General features: G+C 52.8%; 1 protein-coding gene across 2 annotated transcripts in view; it reads right to left on the bottom strand.

Moving 5' to 3' along the window:
* The window catches only part of LOC142416257 (ankyrin repeat and fibronectin type-III domain-containing protein 1-like), a 257,068-nt gene that overhangs the window by 179,685 nt on the left and 55,757 nt on the right, over positions 1–21,626 (bottom strand). For both annotated transcript variants that reach the window (XM_075515582.1, XM_075515581.1), the window contains exon 3: positions 4,248–4,441. In XM_075515582.1, the coding sequence (XP_075371697.1) occupies positions 4,248–4,441 (194 nt within the window). The remainder of the gene's footprint in view (positions 1–4,247; positions 4,442–21,626) is intronic.

The following is a 21,626-nucleotide window of genomic DNA, read 5'->3' as shown; positions in this document are numbered from 1 at the left end:
TACCCCAAAAAGCTTTTCTGTGTGCTGAAGGAGCTTGTTCCTGATTTTTACCAAACAAGAAAACCAATGACCAAGCCCAGAGCCTGGAGAGGCCAGAGGGGAAAGATCAAGGAGTGCCTGGAGAGGAAATACCAGGGAAGGAGCAAGCCCACAGGCTGGAGTCCAGCCATCTTTATGCTCTTCTGCCTTGAAGCTGGTCGCCTCTCTGCTGTCCAGAGCTACACCTGGCAACATCAGCACCTTTAAAAAGATTAAGCATCTTCTTGGGCTTGGCAATAACGATTGCTGCAAAATCTTTCTTCTTTCTGAATTTGAAGTGTTGGGAAGGCCATGCACCTGCACCAAAGGATGGAGGGGCAGCAAGGACAGAGACCCGCTGCCTCTCCGATACCTCCTCTCTCAGCATGGACAGGCTGATCCCTCAGCCGCTATGAACGACACAAAAGGTTTTCCTCAGCACCAGCGCTGATGCACGGGCTGGTGTAAAAAGGCCCTTCTGTTCCTCTCTGGCACAGGAGGTGGCACATTGCCCAGGTACCGGGCTGAAGTCTCAGAGCCAGGAGCCCTCCTCTCATCCAGCAGCACACCGCTGCGGAAAAGGGCACAGGAACCAACACCACTACCCAGCTGAAAGCATGAGGTGGGCATCTCCACAAGCAGAGCTGTTTCAGGAGGGAGCCATATGCCCATGCTAAGTTCAACAGAGATGCAAGATTGACGCTCATCCAGACGTTGTGGAAGGCCACCCAAAACATCCCTATGAGTATTAGGAAAATTAATTCCAGAGTCCTGGTCTAAGCTCAAATCCAGCCGCTTCCTTTCGGCTTCTTTCTTTTTCTCCCATGGGCATAATTCCTAGTAAGCTCACACCAACCATGCTACCAGTTAGCTTCTTCCCAGCTTCACAGTGGGGCATGGAGCCAGTTTCTGAAGAGCTCAGCATCTTGCACAACAGACAAGGGAGAGAGGAGGCAGTGAAGAACTCCAGCATGGCCTGCTACTTCCAGGAACTGCAAGGAGTCAGGCATGCAAAATACATGCAGCGACCTCCCTGTGCAGGCTGGCAGGTAAGAGCTGCAGGCAACCAAAGGCTGAGAAGAAGCCCCTGCATGCTGCAGAAGCAAGAGTGCAACAAAAAGTGTTTCTCAGTCCCGCCTCTAAAACTTCACAGGGGCACAGAAGAAGTAAGGACAAGCAAAAGGCAGCTGGTTTCTCTGTGCTGCCAACACCTGTGAAGCCTCTCGGCACACTGCAAAACGTGACACCAAACGGATAATGGTTTGGACAAGGCAGGAGCTGCCCCTTCCCCTGTTTGACCAAGCCCTGTTTGTTCTTGTCTCCCCCTCTCTGCGTCCAGGGCTCACGGCCATCAGGAGTTTTGGGTTAACCCAGGAGAGCTGCTCCGGGTGAGGGGGTGAAGGATGGAGAGCTCAGAGCCTGTCCCAGCTGACCACAACACCACTTATTGCAGGTTACCTGGAGGGGAACAACAAAACCAGACCAACAGGAAACCCAGTTCACCATCCCTCAGCTCTCCTGGCCACCCTCAGGGCCCTGGTTCCCCATCAGACACCTTGGTGCCTGCACAAGGACCTGCACAGGAGCCTTGGTGCCACAGCAGGACAATCTCCTGTAACCTTGCACAGAGTGACAGGGCACTCCCCTCCTCCGGTGCTGCCACGCTGGAACTGCGGGACACAAAGCAAAAGGCTAGGGAACATGTCCTGGCAGTCAGATGAGGATGTTGCGTTTCATCCACGCAGGAGGAGACAGCTTCTCCCACCTCACTTGGACAGCAGCGAGCCGGAGCCTGGTTTCTTCCCTGCAGAGCGGTGAACTCTCCCTGAAGATGAGCTTACCGCCTCTGCCACAAACGGCCCTCCTCCTGCCAAATTCTTGCACCCCTGTGGGCAAGCCTCTTCCCGAGGTGACTTTGGCCATGTGTCCCCCCGCCTCGAACTGGGAGCGGTGGCACGTGCTCAAGGCAAATTCACAAGTTCTTTAAGGAAAGGATCTTCTCTCCCTCCTGAAACCCGGCAGCCCAGCTCTCATTCATAAGTACTTGTGGGAATCCTGCTTTCCTCATCAGCATACCAGGGCTTGTTAACCTCCTGCACCACGCGCTGCTCCGCTCTTGTCCTGCTGTCCAGATGTCACACCCTGCTAGCAGTGCGATCCCTGCAGCTTGAGGGTTGCTGCATCCCTGCAGGTGAGGCCAGACCTTCTGCACTGATCGAGGCCACTGCTTGTTGTCCCAGGGCTCAGACAAATTTAGTGCTGTGTCGTGCAGGTAAACACCGCCAAACCTGTGATCCAGGCTGCGAGAAACTGATACCATAACCAGGCAATGTTGAGAAAAGCATCTTTTTTTTTTTTCCCTCCATGATAGCATGCTGATAGCCTTAATGAGTAGCTAATTAGCAGTTCCTAACTGAGTTATCAAGAAGCCAGGAAAAGAACCTGGGAGGACCTGGACAGAAAACAACCCTTTGTTCACTCATCCAAGGCTCTGGCTGTGGAGAGCACCTTCCAACCTATGAGCGTTTTCATACTCCTCTCTCTTCTTGGCATCATAGGCACCTTCCAGCCAGGAATAAAGCAACATCCTAAACGCTTGTTACGTGCAATCAGGGCTCTTCCTTACATCTGCTGTGCAGGGAGGGCTGTGCACAGGGTTTGCTCTAGGGTGGCTGTTCCATGGTGCACAAGCATGTCTGCACTCACATGAGAGGAGGCGTTTGCAGCAGAAGGTGATGAGGTTTGCAGTGGGTCTGACTCACGCTGGGACTTCATCCCACGGTCTTACACCAGCCTCCCACTCCCTCCCTCCATCTCCAGCACAGCTCCCTGGAAGCACCAGCACACCAACCAGGGACCTGCCGGGTGCTGAAGGGTGCTCTGGATGCCGTGCCCTCCACAGTGGATGCTCTCTCAGGCACAAGTCCTGCAAAGCATTTTGTTTTGCCCTCTACCAGGAGGCAGACGTCCACCATTTATTCAGGTCTGTCCTTGCGAACCATGACCCAGGAAATCCTGAGGGCTCACAGAACCTCACAAGCCATCTTCAATTCCAAGCAATGGAGTTGCCTGCCATTACCTACCTACTCACAAGAGTCCCACTCCCTCGTGTCCCTAGGAGTCAGCTACACAAGCTTTCCCACGGGTCTTCCTCCCACACTGAGACCCACTCTAACAATCTGGTGGGCTGAAAGGAAAACCACGGGTCCTGCATGCAGCGAAGAGCAGTCACTCAGGTGCTGCACCACACCCGGGAGCACCACTGCGACAAGCGCAGCAGGACGGGCTCAGCGACGTGCCAAGATCCTCTCTGTGCATGACTTTTAGGAGAATTAGTAGCACCAGGAAATGAAATGCAGCCTGCAGAGCATTAAAATTAATCCAGGGTTTGGACAGCTGCTCTGTTGGGTAGCTCACAGTGATCTGACTGTGAGCAGGCTAGATTTGAAAAAAAATAAAAATAAAAAAATCCAAGGGTGCTGTTTTATAAGGTTTTTATTTAGCACTGGCTTGTCAGCCCTGGCTTGCAGGCCTTATCTTTGTTTCAGTGCTAATAATCCCTTTCCCCATCATTTTTATGGCCCCAGTGTGATTCCACTGGCACCAAAAGCACTGAAACACTTTGGCCATCAACGGTTTTGCCAATAAACTTGTTCAGAGCAGCTGGCCCAACCACATTAGTATTTCATCAGGATCAGCACAAGAGTAGAACAACATGATAAAAACCCTCAGCTGACCTGAAGGCTACCAGGCTGGGGAGCATTTGCTACAGCAAATCCGCACCCCAGGCCAGGACTGTGGGAGGAGCAGAGTGGTGCCGCTCTCTGTCATTGCTCCCGATGGAGACCAGCAACGAGTACCCTGAAGCCACTTCACGCCATAGAAAAGAGGCACTTCGGCCTGTTGCAGAGGCCAGAGAGCCACTGAGGCAGCAGCTTGCCCCAGCACGGGTGGCTTTCACGAGCCGAATCTGCTTTTTCATCAGCGTAATACGAAAGATGGGGAGGGTTTAAATAACAGGCTCAAAGAAAGGCTCAGAGAGGGGCAAAAAAAAACCCCCAAACCTCATCCAGAAGGGCTGATTTTGGAGCAGGATAAACCCCACACAGACTGGGGTTGGATTTATTTTGTTATTTGTGCCCTAGAAGAAGCAGGTTAAGGTTTGCTAGGATTTTGCAGGCCCCCTGGCAGAATGGGGTGGAAGCTCACCCCAGCGCTGTGGCACTCACCGGTAGACGGGACCGTGCAGCCTTTCTGGCGGTCAGAGGCCAAGTGCTTCTTGTAGGGCTTCTGCTCCGGCATCTCCTCCCTATACACCGTGGAGTCGAGGAGGGGAAGCCTGCTCAGGACCGGGGACTGCGGGATGCTGGGCAGCGTCCGAGACTTCCCCAGGAGTGGTCGCTGCAGCTTTCTGTCCAGAGACCTTGAGGAGAGAAAACACAGGGCACACTCCTTTCAGTAGGTGAGATGGCTTCTTCAAGCTAGGACCCTTCTGGACAAGCTAGGACAATGCCGTCACTGGACTGAGAGCATACGATCCTTCCCAACACCAAACTGCACCCTTCATTTGCAAAGCTGCTGCTATTTCAGTAAAGCCTTCTCCCTTCGCCAGTGTATTTTAATTAGGATTTGCATCTTGAGCTGCAAGCCACAATCAGCATGAACAGTGCATGAAGCATTCTAGCACCCACCCCACCTCAAAACTCAGAGATAATCAGAATTAAGCAAATAAACAAACCACAGGGTTCAAGACTGAAATGATACAAATTCCCTTTAAGAGAGTTAAAAACCCCACTTAGCACTGAGCATTGTCTGAGACACCAGAACGCTTTTTGTGGTGGAAACCAGGTCACTCAGGGGTCCCAGGGACACGCGCTATAGGGAAGGTCCAGACTAAGGCAAGACAGACTCACACAGCAGGTACTATGGGTGTCATGCTAAAGGTGTCATGCAACATGTAGAAACACAAGTTCAAGGTCTCTGTTGGGTCAAAACTCAACCAAGTCTGATGATGGGGCTCAAAAGCCGCAGGGGTGACCAAGACGCACACCAACATGCTAGCAGCGTGATCACGAGCCGCCGCCTCCTCCAAAACCCCAGTGTACGCCGAGCCTCCCAGTGGGGCATGGGAGCAGGTGCCCTTTCTCCGGCTTCACTCCGCAGTGTCCCTCAAGGGATGGTCCTCAGGTGCCATCCTCGGGGATGATACTGGCCCAAGGCCATGCTGCAAAGATCCCAGAAATGTGATAAAAAGGAACGGATGCCCAGCACCACCGCAGTGTGAGGAGATGGGGGGGAATCACCCTGTGCCGAGGGCTGCAGGCTGGGACCACCCCAAGGCTGCCCAGCCCCGTCCCCCACTGTCGCAGAGCCCACACCTGAGCCTGACTGAGCTCCCCGGCACACCCCGAGGGGTCTCAGCAAAGGGCCCCTCCTCACACAAGGCTGTTCCCAAATCTCATACTGAATGGTACAAAACCTTCAAATTTCCATCCAAAATTCAATTCTTAGCTGGTTTATGCTCATTTGTTCTTGTGCCAATATTAACCTTTAGCTTAAATAATTATTCCCCCTCTCTGGTGTTTGCTCCCATGATTAATTTCCTTTATACCGCAGCCACAGCCCCTTTCAGCCTGCATTTTCCTGGGCTGATTAAGGCAAGTTCTTTCAGCGTCCTCTCACAAAATGAGCTTTCATTCCCCATGGTTGTTTCCACACCCCTCTCTTGCTCTCCCTCCAGCTCAGACCCAGCATCCTCCACCCGTTCCACAGCATCACGCAGAGCTGAGCTCCTGGTGTGGACAGCAGGGCAAGCGCTCTGCCTCCCTGCACATTACAGCACTAAATTTTATCCTGTTTCCACTAAGCTGGTCCTCAAGGTCGCACAGGGAGAGTCTATCATGCAAAAGCTCCTGACCCCGCGTGGCTGCCTGTCACCGCTACATTTATTATGATCATTTTTCACTCCCTTTACAAACGCGACAGCAGCTCCCGACTGGTGTTGGCATCTGATGTAACTCACTGGCGAGCAGTGACACAGGGGCCGGGGCAGAGCTACGGCACCATGCAGGACTCCTGCAGGATGGCAATGCATCAGGCGCACAGCAGCGGACGGGCAGCGCTCGGGTAGAGGGCAGGAGCCACAGCCGCCGGGAGCCCGGCAGCCCCTGCGCTCGCTGCCGGGGCCTCTTACCCAGACCCTAAAAGCCACATCCATCGGAGCAGGGATGGGGACCACGTTTCAACATTCAGGTTCAGAAATTTATTAATTTCTGCATTAATTGCATTTGCCTTTGATTCCCAGGCGCTGTGGGGACAGCGGCAGGGACAGCACCGCCCCAGCCCTGGAGAGGCACTGCCGCAGCTGCATCGGGCGCACAGCACCGTCCTGCCCACTCCAAGCGCCACACTTCACTTGCATCGATGTGAAAACAAGCTACGCCAGGAGATACAAAGCCAGAATTAGCATCCTGAGTTGCTTCTATTTCAGTAAAATGTATGTACCTCTCATTGTAACACATTTCACTGGCACAAAACAACAGGGATGTAACTTAACACATCACTGTGTTGCATAAATGAGTCCTGGGCTCTGCCAGAGTTCAAAACATTCCTTTTTTCTTGCATGTGAATCTCGGTGCTTCTAAACGCACCTGCATATAGCTCCATCACCTGTAGAAGAGCATTAGCATTTTAAGTGCTAACATCCCTTTGTGCCTACGGTGCCAGTCATACAAATCACACGGGGGTAAAAAGGGAAGAATTCACACCCTTAGAGAAGCAGTTTTTAAGTTGCATAGCTGCAGACAATGATTTATATCAGAAAGAGCAAAGCAACTAGAAACCTGTTTAGATCTGAAATCTGAACTCCAATTCCCAAGCGCACTCCGGCTCCATGGATCTACCATCCCGTGCACAACTCCAGAGGCCTCAGCAGCAACTGTCAGCCGGGACCTGATGCCACCGGGAAGTCACATTGCATCTACGTATCCTACCCAAGCACGCTCCACAGCTAGGCATTATCAAGGATGCCACATCCCATTAGTAAAGATCCCTGATGGAGTGTAAAGCTCAATTAGAAAAGCCATAATCAACGCTGTTACAGCCTATATTTAGCTGCTGTTTGGCATTTTGCTAGAAAGGAGAGCACATAATCAAGTCTTGACAAGGGTGGAAAAATCCTTCTGGCTGCGTGCGAGAGCTCAGGCAGGAGCCCAGCGACAGCTCCATCACTCCCAGTCCGCAGACAGATGGGGAAATGTGAGAACAGTCACCAGGGCCAGGTCCCCTGCCACCAGCCCTGGGGAAAACCGCAGGGCACAAGCTGGTTGGGCCAGGCAGGCTGCAAGCCCAGCTGACTGCTCCAGCCGAGCCACAGCCTGTGACACCCAGGGGACACGGGTGCTGCTTCCCCAGGCTTCTACTGAAAGCAAACAGGCTAACAAAAAAAAGCCACTGGGACAAAAAAAAGGCAGAACACATCTCGAAAGGTGTGCTGTGTCTGGCACCTTCCCCGTGGTGATGTCCTTGCTGGATGGGCTTCTCCATCACCCCAGGGAAAGAGAGGGGAAGGCCTGAGCAGAGATAAAGGGAAGGGAGGGATAGAGAAAAGGTTAATACAAGTTAAACCAGGGAAAGCCAGATGCTGCATCCCTCCTGCAAGCAACTGCACACACCCCCCCTCCAGCCCATCCTCCCCACTTATTTCGATGCAGGAGAAGCTGCTTTCTGGTAGGCACTTCCCAGCCCAACCTAGAGAGGACAGAGTCTCCTGCCTACCCAAGGGAAGGATAGAGGAGTCACCACGCCAGCCACAGCAGAAATCCAGCAACACAACAGAGACAGCAAGCAGGAGGGAAAAAATAATCCTAAACCCACTACTCTCACAATCCAAAAAGGACTCCAATAAACCTCACCAATTTACACCATTTCCCAGGAAACTGAGCAAGAAAACCTTCCACACATCTCCTGGAAATGCCTGAGGATGGTGACCCTCCAGAGATGTCCCATTCCTGGGAAGCGGGAAGCCCTTGCCCTGCCACAGTGCTCAGTCCCAGCAGCTCTCAGACAAACCCGAGCATGCACTGTGCTAATCCAGCTCCCCCCAGTCTTCCCAGAGCCAGGCTGCTCACAGAAAACGGGAAGGAGAGAAGAAGGTTAGGCCAGGGAGCAAGGGTAAAGAGGGAGAGGGGCAGAGGAGCGGGGCACCAGCTGCTCCAGACCTTGCTTGCCTGCTCCAGAGCTGTGGCTTGGTGATAGCCATACGCCCTAACATGCGAGGCCATTTCCAAGCTGAGAGGGGGACAACGTGTGTCCCGGAGAGCTCACAGCCCCAAAAGGCAAATAAGGATTTAAAAAAAAGAAGATGGAGAAGCCAAACAGCTGCTCCTCCTCCTGCGGGACCACATGGCATTTCACAGGTAATTGTGGGTGGTTCCTCTACACCATTAGTCAATTAGTTCACTCAATCTGCCGAGCAAAGAAAGCTTATAGAGCTGAAGGTTTGGGGAAGAACAGCTAAACGAGGTACTGAGATTAGCCCGGAACTGATGGAGGATGGCAGGGATAGGGGCCAGGAGAGCCCAGTTATTGCAGAGGGACACCACTCCCAGATCTTCCCAGCCGGCAGCTGCTCCTGCCTTTAACACGCTGCTCAGCCTGCTCCTCCAAGGAGGTGTAACTTAGCAACCTGACCTTAAAAACTCGGCAAAGATTTCAGCTGGATTCAGGAAAACGAGAGATGCTACAAGCCCAGAGGAGCAATTACCCCCACAACCCTCTCTTGGACTGGGGCAAGGGGCAGAAGCATGAAGGCCGTGTGCACCTCTGCAGCCTGAACCCCACGGCCTCCTACCACAAGCAATGGCTGCAAAATTGAAAAAAGATAAACAACACACCCACATCCATTCCCTGAAACAGCTTGCAGAGACTCGTATGGGTGTAAGGTGATAGGCACAGGGGGACAACACATATCCTGGAGAGCTCACAGCCCCAAAAGGCAAAAAAGGATATAAAAAAAAAAAAAAAAACATGGACAAGCCAGGGCAGGAGGAGGTTTCCCAGTGGTGCTCAGCTCCACAGTGCAGGGTTCATTTTTTACGGCCATCCCTGTGGTGCCTCACCCCACTTTCTGTCCATGCCCAGGGGAGAGGCAGAACCTGCTCCTGCGGGAAGCAGCCAGGAGCAGAGCTGCATCGCAGACACCCCACCAGCCCGGGCTGTGGGCCCTGGCCAGCCCAGCTCCCAGAGCCCGAAGCAAGGCACGGCTGTGCCTCCAGCACCCCAGGAGCGCACGGCGCTCACCGGGTGCGAGCTCTGCTGCGGGGAGGCTGTGTGCCATGGGGAAGAGGAGGTGAGCAGAGATTTGTGCGATGCTCTCCTTCATCCCTGTCCGGACTGCAGCAGGAGACAAGACAACATCTGCCTACCGCTGGTTTCTGCAGAGGGGCTTCGCAGGAAAAGGAAGCAGCAGGAGGAGAGGGGAAGCAGAGGAGGCTGCAAGTGCCTTCGAAGCTGTTTCTGGGCAGAAGCACAAGGCGGCAGTGGCAGCAGCCTCCAGGACGCAAGTCAGTGTGGTCCAAAGCCCAAAGCAGCGTCAGGGCCCCACGGAGGGCAGGGAGTGAAGTTTAAGGAGATGTGGCAGTGGGCACAGCACAGCAGTGGGGAAGCCTAGAGAAGGAGTCTGAGAGGAAGTGATACAACCGGGTAAAATACAGGGCAGCCTCGAAAACCAAAGCCCAAGGATTTAGGAAGAGCGTAGCCTTCACAGGGCATCCGCACGTGTTCAAATCACCATAGTTTGCTCTGGAAACCTTATCAACTGTTAGCAAACCCATGAGTCACTGGTACTTTTCCAGTGACCCTGTGAATTGCAAAGCTAGAGAAAAATCACTGAGAAATCTTCCTTTGGCATTCAAAAAACACCCAAACAGAAAATCTTCTTTTCTCGCTGCCCAGTATACGTACCCAAGTTAACTATCCAGCAGCCAATGCAGAAGCCGCAGACCTGCACCAGTTCTCACCTCACGGGCAGTGAGCGGTGACAATCTGCCACTTCTTCGCAGCAGGATCCCCTATCATGCACAGCCACGTTTTTAGCAGGAGAGAGGAGCAGCCGACACCACCGAGGGAGGCAACCATTTTAAGAGAGAAGCCTGAGCATCGCTGCATGGGACAGCCGAGCCCTGTGCATAGTCCTCTCCCCACCCTGCGCAGCTGCCGGGCAGCTCCCCTCTGTCACCTGCAAGGTGCTGCTGCAGTGTCCTCCCCTGTTCCCAGGAACGTTCCTGAAGCACGAGAAGTTCAGACAGTCCTAGTCCTGCACTGGGGACCACACAACCATGCTCGGTCACCTTTTAACCATTTGGGACCAGAGAGGAGGAAGCAGCAACCCCTTCTGCTGCCTGCACAGAGCACAGTTGGTATCCCCATGCAGGAGGAGTTCAGCCGTGCGACATCTCTCTCTTCCCAATTCAAGCCAAGCCTCCACAAAACTGTCTTCATGCTGTTAAAAGGTAACAGGGGCTGAAGAGTGGAGGATGATAGCTGAAAACAGAGCATCTTTTATCTGGCTGTGAAACAGTTTCAAAGCAAAACAAAAACCAAAACAGCATTCAGCTTGCAAGTTCAGAAAAGAAAACAAAAAAAACCCCAAACCATGTGAAGCTATAAAAATACCTTGCCAAGCTCAGCTGTGAGCTGGTAAATACCATGATTTCCACCAGCTGGTTTGCAAAAGCTTCCTCTCCTGCCATCTCTCCAGCTTAAAAGTGCATCTCTCCAGCAGGGGCCATTGCCCAAGCACTGAACAAAACACCTCCCGGCATCAGGGGGATAATTGCTCCTGTCCCTGCAAAACTGCCTTTCAATTCGGACAGGTGAGACAGGCTTCCAGGGCCGCCGGGAGGTGCAGGAGAGGAGCTCGCACACCCCATGTGCCAGGAAACACAGCGAGGGCCTCAGCAAAACCTTTCGGAAGAGCTACTTGGAGGAAAAGCATTCAGCACCCATTGCCCCCTGCAAGTCCAGCCATGCCCCGAGACCCGGCCCTGCTCCGAGCACCTACCCTGCTGGGCTGGGGGCCAACTACCAAATTTGCCAGAAGGAGGCCAAAAGTCTTTTTCGTGGCAGCAGCTGCCTGCTGAGCCCTGAGCCCTCCGGTGCGCAAGAGCCGGTGTCACACCCGGCGACTGCCGACACTACTGACGGCCTCTCGCCCACCAAGCATTTGCTCAGTGCTAAAGACCTGCTGCCGCTCTGCCAGCACTCACCCGCCGGCACCACCAACACCATCCCGTCAGTCCAAGCTGGTCAACAGGCAAAGCCACCCGGGCCGGCCAGCCTCACGCACTGCTTCAGGGAAACAAGGTAAAAAAAAAAAAAAAAACCTAACATTTCACATCAGCAGTTCTGAACCCAAGCACCGTGGCTGTGTTTATAGCAATGCTTCCATTTCAACATTTCCTTAAATGTAATTATTAAAAAGGGAAAAGGAAATACTTTGGGGCCAGACACTGCCATTCATTTATTCAAAGTATGTTGGTTTCTTCATTAAAAGAACCTTTTTTCCAGCTCCATTGCAGACAGTGAACCAAATCCCCAGCCAGCGGGTAGCTCTCCCCAGTCCCCCGCGGGGCTTTCCCCAGCGCACCGCACCCCGTGGGGGCCCTCGCCAGCGGTCGCCCTGCCCCGACCAGACCCCAGCGCAGACACGCGCTGTCCCTACAAGGCCACGAGACCATCCCCTCCACATCCCGCAGACGAGGGGAGCCCTGTGCACCCTCTTGCCCACCTGCCATGCTGACTCGCACACCATTAACAGGGGCGAAGCAGGCACCGCGCTCTCGGGAGGGCTCTGGCAGAGATGCACAGCCCAGACCTGCTGGAGTTGCGCCTCCTCAACAAAAACAAAGTCCAAAGACGAAAAGTCTCCCGGGCTAGGGAAAGAAGCAGAAACATTTATGGAGTGTGAACATTTATGCTGCTCACAGAGTTCTCTCTGATAAATGGAGAAAGAGGGCAGACGAAGGTGAACATGTGAATCCCGGCACGACGGCAGAGCAGGCGAGCATCCTCCCTCCCTGCAGCTCTACAGCGTGACCTGCATCCTCAGGGACCAGTGCAGCAAACGCCCCAGGATCCCTGCACCTGTAGCCAGGCTCTGCCATCCAGGCATCTGCGAAGCTGAGACGACAGCCGAAGGCACCTGGGATGCTTCGCAGGGAACACAAGAGGCTCATGGACCACTCTCCAAAAGAAAAAGGGCTGAGGCTGTGCTCCCCACCTTATTAAGAAGGGTATTTTAGACGAATTAGGAAGCTCACCTAAAGATCTTGCACACTGAAACTCGGCCCACCAGCAGGATGCCACCCCCAGGGACACGTCAATGACTCAGAAACATGACCAGCCCTGAGGCAAGTGAGGGACAACAAAGTGGGTTTGGGACACAGTCGCTGCCCAACAGACACACTAAGTCAGAGGACAAACTGACCCGGAGGAGAGCAGTGCATTTCCTTGCTTTAAATGGCAAACCTTTCGGTTCCACACCATTATTAAGCATATACTGATGTTTAAAGGCGGGGGAAAGCAGAGATGAGAAGGGGTTATGTGACCTGCCAAGGGCTGGGACAGAGCAAAAACCTCCCACTTCCCAGGTTCACAAGATGCTGAACCACAGACACTGTGCCCTGGCTCCCACTTTTCTTTTGTGGTGATTACTCATCTCCTGTTTGCCCTTGAAAAATTTCAGAGACAAAAAGCTAATGAAGCACAAATAACATGGAAAACAAGCACCCTGACTCAGATTTTAAAAGGTTGGCTAACTTGCATGATAAATACATAACTGCCTCCTTTACATTTGCAAACACCTTTCAGAGAGGACGCAAAGGGGGTCCGGGGTGATGCCCAGCACCGCAGCCACCTCCAGCACCCACTGCCCTCCTCTCAGTGACCCTGCACCGGCACAAAATCACCGAGGCAGGACAGGAGCTGTGATGCTCATTCACTGCTGTCCCCCCAGCACAGCCCAGCCCCTCCCAGGGATGCCCACTGGCTGCACAGCCAAACTCCTGATCCTGTTCCCGGTTCCCAGTCTCATGACAGAGGGCTAGTCTCCCCTGTTGCTTCAAAATCCGAGTCACACGACGGAGGAGACAAAAAGCCGCTGAGATCATCTTGGAAAGGACACTGCTGCTCCTGACAAACACTGGGGAGATGCTTCAGGCATGAACTCTATATGCTCCAGCAGAGAAAGCATAAAGACACTCGAGACATCTGTCGGGGCTGCTCGGTTTGTTTTAAATCCTGTAATTTCTGCAGCGTGACCAAGTTTTCCAGCACTTGAGGCTAACAACGGCAAAGCTGGCCTAGCTCTGACTACTAATCCCTGGCAAAAATAATTATTTTATATGTTTTGGTCAAAAATATATTTATAATCATAGGCTTGGACAGCATATTGTTGTTTAAACCCTCGTGGGCACCACCTTTCATCCAGAGCCTTAGGCTGGTTTTCATTTTCCTCTGAAGCACCAGAACATCAGTAGCACAAAAGGCGGGTCACCGCCATGGTCAGATGGACAACAAGCCCATTCAACAAGACAGATTTTTATGGTTCCGGCATGTCATAGTAATATCTCTAAAAAAAAAAAAAAAGGCTTTCAATAAAGGAGTAATCGATGGCACGAGGAGCTGGCAGCAGAGCTTTTGGCAAGGGCAGGACCCCCTGCAACAGCGGCTCATGGCAGGTGCTCGCCTCTGCCCGCCCGGGCTGGGGGAGGTTAACGGGTTTTGTTTGTCTTGCGAGGGAAAGAGCAAGGAGCAAACAGCCCCGAAATACCAGAAGGGAAGCCCACCGCCTGGTCTTTGCAGCAGGGTGTTGATCAGCTGCCAGGCTCAGAAGAGCAGCGCTGGCTGCGGGAGCGCGGAGGCCAGGCAGCAGCAGTCAGGCAGGGGTTTCCTTCGAGGCAGGCTCAGGTCTCAGTCCCAGCCAGCCCCATGGCCTCGCTGCACGTCACCAGCACAGAGGGCAAGAAACTGCCCCGCAGGGCTGGGCTGCAGGTCCGTCCCATGGGACGCAAGGGACGCAAAACCCCAAAGCATCCTGTTTCTAAGCGTGAGCCCAGGCACAGCTTTAGCTGCCAGGCTGTCTGTGAGCAATTTCAGCTCAGCACTCGCAGAGAAAGGCAGAGACTGGTTCTGCCAGGGGAAGCACATACCTGCCGCTGCCCCTCAGGAGAAAAAAAACAGCCCCTAAAATCCTCAGTTTCAATAAGGTCCTGCTCTCCCTACCTCTCTCTGGAAAAGACTAACATTAAAAGCCAGCGCAGCTGCTTGCTCCAGGGCCTCGCAACATACACGCGCCGGGGGTTGAATCAACACACGCCTGCTGAAACCCACTTCTCTCCGGTGCCTCTTCTCTCTGCAGTGATCAGCCCTGCAGCCCAGTGCCGGGGCTCCGCTCTCCTTTCCTCCCCTGCACGACCACTTGTACCTAATCAAACAGCACCACAAGGGGTTAATAGGACCGTTAGTGGGAATCACTTTTATGCTTTGGTCACAGGATGTATTTTCTCCATGCATTCCCTGGCAATATTCTCCTACCTGCTGCTGGGTGGTTTGTGCAGGAGCAGGCTGCAGCCGTCCGCACCAGAGATCGCGGGGCGATGAAATCCCAAGCAGTCCAGCCCAGCCAACAATAGACTGGGAATTTCCTCAGCAGCAAGCCTTCCCGAGATAAAAATGGCCTCTGTTCCTCATGAATATAAACATGATATAGTTTTTATGCCTTTGGAAGGTCGTCAAGGTGGTAGGAATAAACGACCCATGCGCTTCTATTGCTCCAAGTGGCAACCCCTTGCAACCTTGGGGCTGCCAGCTGTGGGTGTACCTCTGGAGACTTCTATAACACGCACGAGGACAGAGTTCTTCCATTATCTAAACTTTAGCTATTTGTTCTTAAAGCAACAGAAAAATGCGCTGAAGCTTTCCAGTTTTTCACAAACATGGATTTGCTGCCAAAAAAAGATGCAACAGAGATAGTCACCTTAATTCTGTGGACAAGGCAGGCAGCAGCGGGCCCGGAGCAGCCGGTCGGCATGAACGCCAGCTCCGGTGGCTTCCAAGCACCAAACACCTGTGGAAGGACGTGGGTGCTCCAGGCAGCAGTGCTTGCACCCAGGGGCTGCCTTGGGTGGGGGGTGAGGGTCAGGGCTCTGCTCTGTGCCCCCCACGCCAAAGTGCCTGCCATAGCCAGCTAACCAGAAGGAGCTGCTTATTCCCACCTGCACTCTTTCCCATCAAAAAATGCAAACTAAAAATATTTTGCATAAATTTGTATAATTGCCAACTATTCCTACAGGAGAAAACACAGAATTTGGGGGAAAAAAAATTTAACTTTTTAATTATTAAAGAAAGTATTCTGGTCTTCTCATTTGAAATATTCTAAACAGAAGTCTCCTTTTTTTTTTTCCTCTTTGAAATGTTTCTTCCTGGGTCCAGAAAAAGTCTCCTTTGTCAACCCAGCCCCGCTCCCCTTCCTCTCCAACTCTTCAGGAGCCCTGTCTCACTCCACCTCCTGCAGGAGAGCATCGGCTGGATGCTCTCTCAGGAGCAGCCCTCTCTTCCTGGGGGGGCTGTTCCCCCAGCGAGGGGTTTGAAGGAGATAACCCACTCAAACTTCCCCGCAGGAGGGTGACTGCCAGGCTGGGCACATCGCTGGTCTGTCTCCAATTTCCCACCCTCGCATAGGGGCCAGGTCAGGGCTGGTCACTTTTAGGAGGTCCTTCAGCATCCAAGGACAGGTGGCTGTTTGCAGAACAGGTCCTCCCCTGCTCAGTCTCCTGCACCAGGGTGCTGAGCATGCCAGCGGGGTGATGGATAGATGATACTCTGTGCTCAGACCCTTCCAAATCACAATGGCGTCTCCTCCCTGCTCCCCAGGGCTCTGCTCACCGTCCCCACGGGCACTGCCATCCTCACGGGCTCCCCACGTGCCATTCAGCGCAACGTCTCCTTGAGGCACATGAGCACACAAAGCCCCTTCCCTTCACCTCCGAAGCCAAGCGATGCTGATGCAGCTAGATGTCTTGACAGCTGTTAGCAGGGCAGCAACACCCCCATAGCTCCCCTGCGCCCGGCAGGGCCTCCCTCAAAACCCACTCCCGGCTGGAGAGCAGCATTTGCTCCACAAGTGGAGCGAGAAAAGCCCCCCATGCCACAGAAGCCAGCAGCTGGGCTTCTTAGCATCCCCCACACACCCCGGGGCTGCCCTGCGTAGGCAGGAGCAGGCTGAGAAGGTCAAACAGGGACAACCTCCATTCAGAAATCTTCCCCTTGCCAGTCACCACTTTTATTAGAAGCTGTTAAAATTCACATCCGCTGTCTGAAATCACTTCCTTCCCCTTCTCTGTGCACAAGTCCCGGTGTGTATTGCTGGTGCTTCTGTTTCCTACCTGCACACCCACCCAGCTGTGACTCAGTGCCAAAACAGTGGGTGAATTAGGAATCAAACAGTCTTTCTTGCAACCGTGACTCACAGGCCAAGGCTTTCTGCTGAAGGAGAAGTTTTCTGTAGTCATGCTACATATGTAACTCCCCTTAATACCAGTATAACTTCCCCTTCCTCCCACTACCCCATCCAACTACCATTCCAAAATAAAGGATGACTATCCATTTTTTTCTGCCTAATCCAGGCAAAGATTAGCTTCAGCTTGTGCAGAAAAAAGTCAGCTCCCAACCTCATCTTCTGTCCCAAAGATTAGCTTTAAAGGGAGGCCAGAAGCTAGGCAGAAAGGAAGAACACCAAGTGCAAACCACATCGCTTGGCTTTAGTTACAACACGGGCCCAAAACCCAAAAAGATGGCACCAAAACCTCAGGCATGCTTTTCCAGCCTGTCAGATCCAGAAAGCTTGAGTTTCCCAGCCAGCTCGCAGGCCCACAAGTGCCTGTGGTTTCATGGGAGAGATCTTAAACACACCTCTACCTACAGCCACGAGAGCAGGCTTTTGAGGAGCATCAAGAGGCAGAGCAGACGAGAGGAGCAAGGCACACCTGGCTCTGTCCACACTGCTTCCCCCTGTTAACGTGCTAGTGCCCAGCACAACAGCGCAAGAGAGGAGGGAGCCCGCAGCTCACTCTGAGACCAGGAATGCTGCAGAGCTGTGGCCAGGTTACTGGGTGCTGAAACCAGAAAGGCTCCCAGGCATCCCCCAGAGCACAGAAACCTCCATGGAGAGCCAGGATGTGTCAGGTTCCGGTGGAGAGGCCCCTTGCAAGGACAGGTTTACGGGAAGAGAGATTTCTTGTCCATGCGCTGCTCCCCAAGCCCCTTCCTGCTAGATCACAGGCACAGTGATGCAAACAACAGGGGACAGCAAAGCTAAAAAGCCTCTTTAGGTTTAATATGCAAAGCCCAGACAGCTCAATCAAGCAACAAAAGCTAAAAGTCATTTCCTCCCGTGGCACTGCCACTCTGCTCACAAAACAGAACCGTTTACATCTGACGGCTTGTCATCTTTGTGAGACACCGGGGATGCAGCACTCGCACAGCCTGAGGAAAAGCTGACGCAGAGGAGAGGGGAGGAAGACGAGGTCCTTCACCTCACGGCACACCACCAGCACGGAGGGTGAAGGAGGCAGCTGCAAAACGCAAGAGCTGCAAGGCACTGGTCACCCCAACGGCCACAACGACACAGGGCTGCGATGCCAGACGAGGTGGGAAAGAGCAGCGGCAGCACTCCCGATTTCAAACAAGCTTCACCCAACCGCACACAGGCTGTGCTTGAGGACAGCCATCCATCCAGCTGTGCAACCCAAGAGCACCCTGCGACCTGCCATCAAGCTCCCCAACCAAGCATCTCTCCATCTGAAAGAGCCGGAAGTTTTCAGCTCCAACTCCTAAAGCTCTTCCTCCTGTTCCTGCACGGCTGTGCAAACGATATTGGCTAAGTTGTAAAGACGCTGAATGTCTGCTGCCTGCTACAGTTAACAGGATTAATGGGCGCTCAGCACTTCTGCAAAGCAGGCCATGGTCTGAGTCACTAACACTGGATTTAGAACTCTATTTCCAGCTCAGCCTGGTTAGGCACCGGCACAGAGCACTTCCACGCAGTAGTGATGGACATCAATTTTTTTTTTTTTTTTTTAAACAGGTAACAATGATCTGTTGCAGCAAAAATGCCAATCCATGCACCCACACACATTTTCCTGCTGGCCTCCCAGCAGGCAAGAAAGGTGTCAGAGCTGGGAAGTTTGAAATACAAGTGCCACCAACACCTTATTGACTAATTTCAGGTGGAAACTTCTCACTTAACCCAAAACACTTCCAAGATCCTTTCTTGTTTTCTCTTTTAAAACGCAGGTATCTTTCCATATGGACATGTCATTTGGAAGCAGAAAGGTTTTGTCCAAAACATGTCAAAAACAAAGGGGGAAAAGTCAGTCAAACTATCAGCCGTGTATGAGAGTTCCTCAGTGTCCCTTAGAGATGCCTCTTTGGGGGCAAGTTTTACCACGTGTTAAAAGCCTCGCACCCAGCTCAAGCTGCAGGATACAGTACTTGGGAAAAATGGTCCACGTTCCTTTGCAACACTAAATGCTGCAGGTGGGTGCACAAGACACACCCAAGCACCCATCGAGCTGGCAGACAGACGGAGGCTTCCCTGGAGCTCCAGGCACTGCCCTGCCACTCTGCACACCCCGACTGGCTGCTTGCTCCATCCTACCACCTCTTCCCTCCTGCACGCGTTTAAAACAGCCAGCGTTGACTAAAAACTCCCGGATTGGGACTTGAAAGGAGTGGGCTCAGTCCTCAGCACTGTGTCCCATGCAATATTGGGCAACAAGTCCCTCCCACTGTAAGAGAAGATCAGGTTCATGACCACCTGAGGAACCCAAATATACATAAGTCTATGGGACCTGATGAGATGCATGCCAGAGTCCTGAGGGAATTGGCTGATGTAGTTGCCAAGCCACTCTCCATGATATTTGAAAAGTCATGGCAGTCAGGTGAAGTCCCGGGTGACTGGAAAAAGGGAAACATTGCACCCATTTTTAAAAAGAGTAGAAAGGAGGACCCTGGGAACTACCGACCTGTCAGCCTCACCTCTGTGCCTGGGAAGATCATGGAACAGATCCTCCTAGAAGCTATGCTAGGCACATGGAGGACAGGGAGGTCATTCAAGACAGCCAGCATGGCTTCACCAAGGGCAAGTCCTGCCTGACCAACCTAGTGGCCTTCTATTAGGGAGTCCACATTAGTGGACAAGGGAAGAGCTACAGATGTCATCTATCTGGACCTTCTGTAAGGCCTTTGACATGGTCCCCCACAACATCCTTCTCTAAATTGGAGAGATACGGATTCGATGGATGGACTGTTTGGTGGATGAGGAGTTGGTTGGATGGCTGCATCCAGAGGGTAGTGGTCAATGGCTCAATGTCCAGATGGAGATCAGTGACAAATGGTGTCCCCCAGGGGTCCGTACTGGGACCAGTACCGTTTAATATCTTCATCAATGACATAGACAGCAGGATCGAGTGCACCCTCAGCAAGTCTGCAGACAACACCAAGCTAAGTGGTGCAGCTGACACGCCTGAGGAATGGGATGCCATCCAGAGGGACCTGGACAAGCTCAAGCAGTGGGCCCATGTGAACCTCATGAAGTTCAACAAGGCCAAGTGCAAGGTCCTGCGCCTGGGTTGGGACAATCCTAAACATGGACACAGGCTGGGGGATGAAGGGATTGAGAGCAGCCCTGCAGAGGAGGACTTGGGCGTACTGGTAGATGAAAAGCTGGATGTGAGCCAGCAATGTGTGCTCGCAGCCCAGAAAGCCACCCGTATCCTGGGCTGTATCACAAGAAGCGTGGCCAGCAGGTCGAGGGAGGTGATGTTCCCCCTCTACTCTGCTCCGGTGAGACCCCCCTGCAGTGCTGCGTCCAGCTCCGGGGTCCTCAGCACAGGAAAGACATGGACCTGTTGGAGCAGGTCCAGAGGAGGGCCACGAAAATGATCAGAGGGTGGAAGAACCTCTCCTATGAAGAAAGGCTGAGAGAGTTGGGGTTGTTCAGACAGGAGAAGAGAAGGCTCTGGGGAGACCTCATTGCAGCCTTTCAGCACTTAAAGGGGGCCTATAAGAAGGATGGGGACAGACTTTTTAGCAGGGCCTGTAGCGATAGGACATGGGGTAATGACATTAAACTAAAATAGGGGAGATTTAGACTAGATATAAGGAAGACATTTTTACAATGAGGGTGGTGACACACTGGCCCAGGTTGCCCAGAGAGGTGGTAGATGCCCCATCCTTGGAAACATTCAAGGTCAGGTGGGACGGGGCTCTGAGCAACCTGATCCAGTTGAAGATGTCCCTGCTCATTGCAGGGGGGTTGGACTAGATGGCCTTTAAAGATCCGTTCCAACCCGAACCATTCTATGATTCTAACACAATACCACTGCGATACACGCCAGGATGATGCACAAGGCAGTCACGCTCCAGTGATGGGGACTCTTGCAAGGCTGTGCTGTAAGCCAGAGGCAGAAGACCTGCTGCCATTTTTATCTCTCTCATGTTGTGTGCAGCTAACACAGGATTTGTTCCTTCAGTGCAGTTTTCCAGCCCCAAAACTTGCCAGAACTCCTCTTTCCCATCACGACCGCGTGCTTGAACACAGACGCGCTGCCAGAGCTGAAGAGATATTTTTAAACACCCAAAAACAACTAAGCACAATCCTGCCAGGAAAACATTGCCCACTACCCCTCCCCACTCACCCACCTCAAAGCCCATCAAACTACAAAGCAAGGAACATGGATCAGGATACCAGCGTGGAAAATACCCCCAAAGGAGGGGAAGTAACAGCTCCCTGAGCAGCTCCTCGGTCCAGCCTCCCATGAGGCCCAGGATGGGCTCCGACTCCAACAGAGCAGCAGGGACACCCGGACCCACCTCTGCTCCCCCTGCGAGTGCAAAGGTGGAGCATCACCTGGAGCACCATTCCTTCAGCTGGAGATTGTCTAATGACATGGGCAAGACAGCCTGGGCAAGTTGGAATTTTTATGTAATTTAATTCTTACATAATTTAATTAATTGCTAATTAACATCAACCTCCAATCACCGATTTAGATAATGAGAAAAAAAGGCACTGAAACCCTAAAGCAAACACCCTGCCTGTCTGCTCCCTGGTTCAGCACAAGCCAAGCACCTCTCCTCCCCATTCCCCAAGCTCAGCTTCCCTGGGTTTCGCCACAGGTCACACCACTGCCCCCCTCCCAAGCCAGGAAAAAGCTCCTCTCCTGGAGCCCACCAAGGACGTAGGCTCTTAACCCCATAAGTTTTCAGGGGTCTTCAGTTCTGCTGCCTCCAAGGCCAAAGGTCTCCCCCAGAGGGGGAACGCGAGATCCAAAACCAGGCACAAATCTCTCCTCCCTCTTTCCCTCATCCTGAAGATCTCCTTTTTCATAAGCAGGTCAGCAATCTCCAGGTAAGCATGTCAAAGCCCCTCTGTGGCAACCATACAGGGCTCTGGGGACCATGGAGGAGAGACGAGGTGACAGCTATCAAGGAGGGAACATGTCATCAGCCTCCTGAAGCCAGGTGAGCAAATCTAGCCAAAAACAGTA

Source organism: Mycteria americana, chromosome 12, assembly GCF_035582795.1.
Source record: "Mycteria americana isolate JAX WOST 10 ecotype Jacksonville Zoo and Gardens chromosome 12, USCA_MyAme_1.0, whole genome shotgun sequence".
Lineage (NCBI taxonomy): Eukaryota > Metazoa > Chordata > Aves > Ciconiiformes > Ciconiidae > Mycteria > Mycteria americana.
The sequence above is the reverse complement of the archived record's forward strand: the minus strand, read 5'-3'. Positions and strand labels throughout refer to the sequence as shown.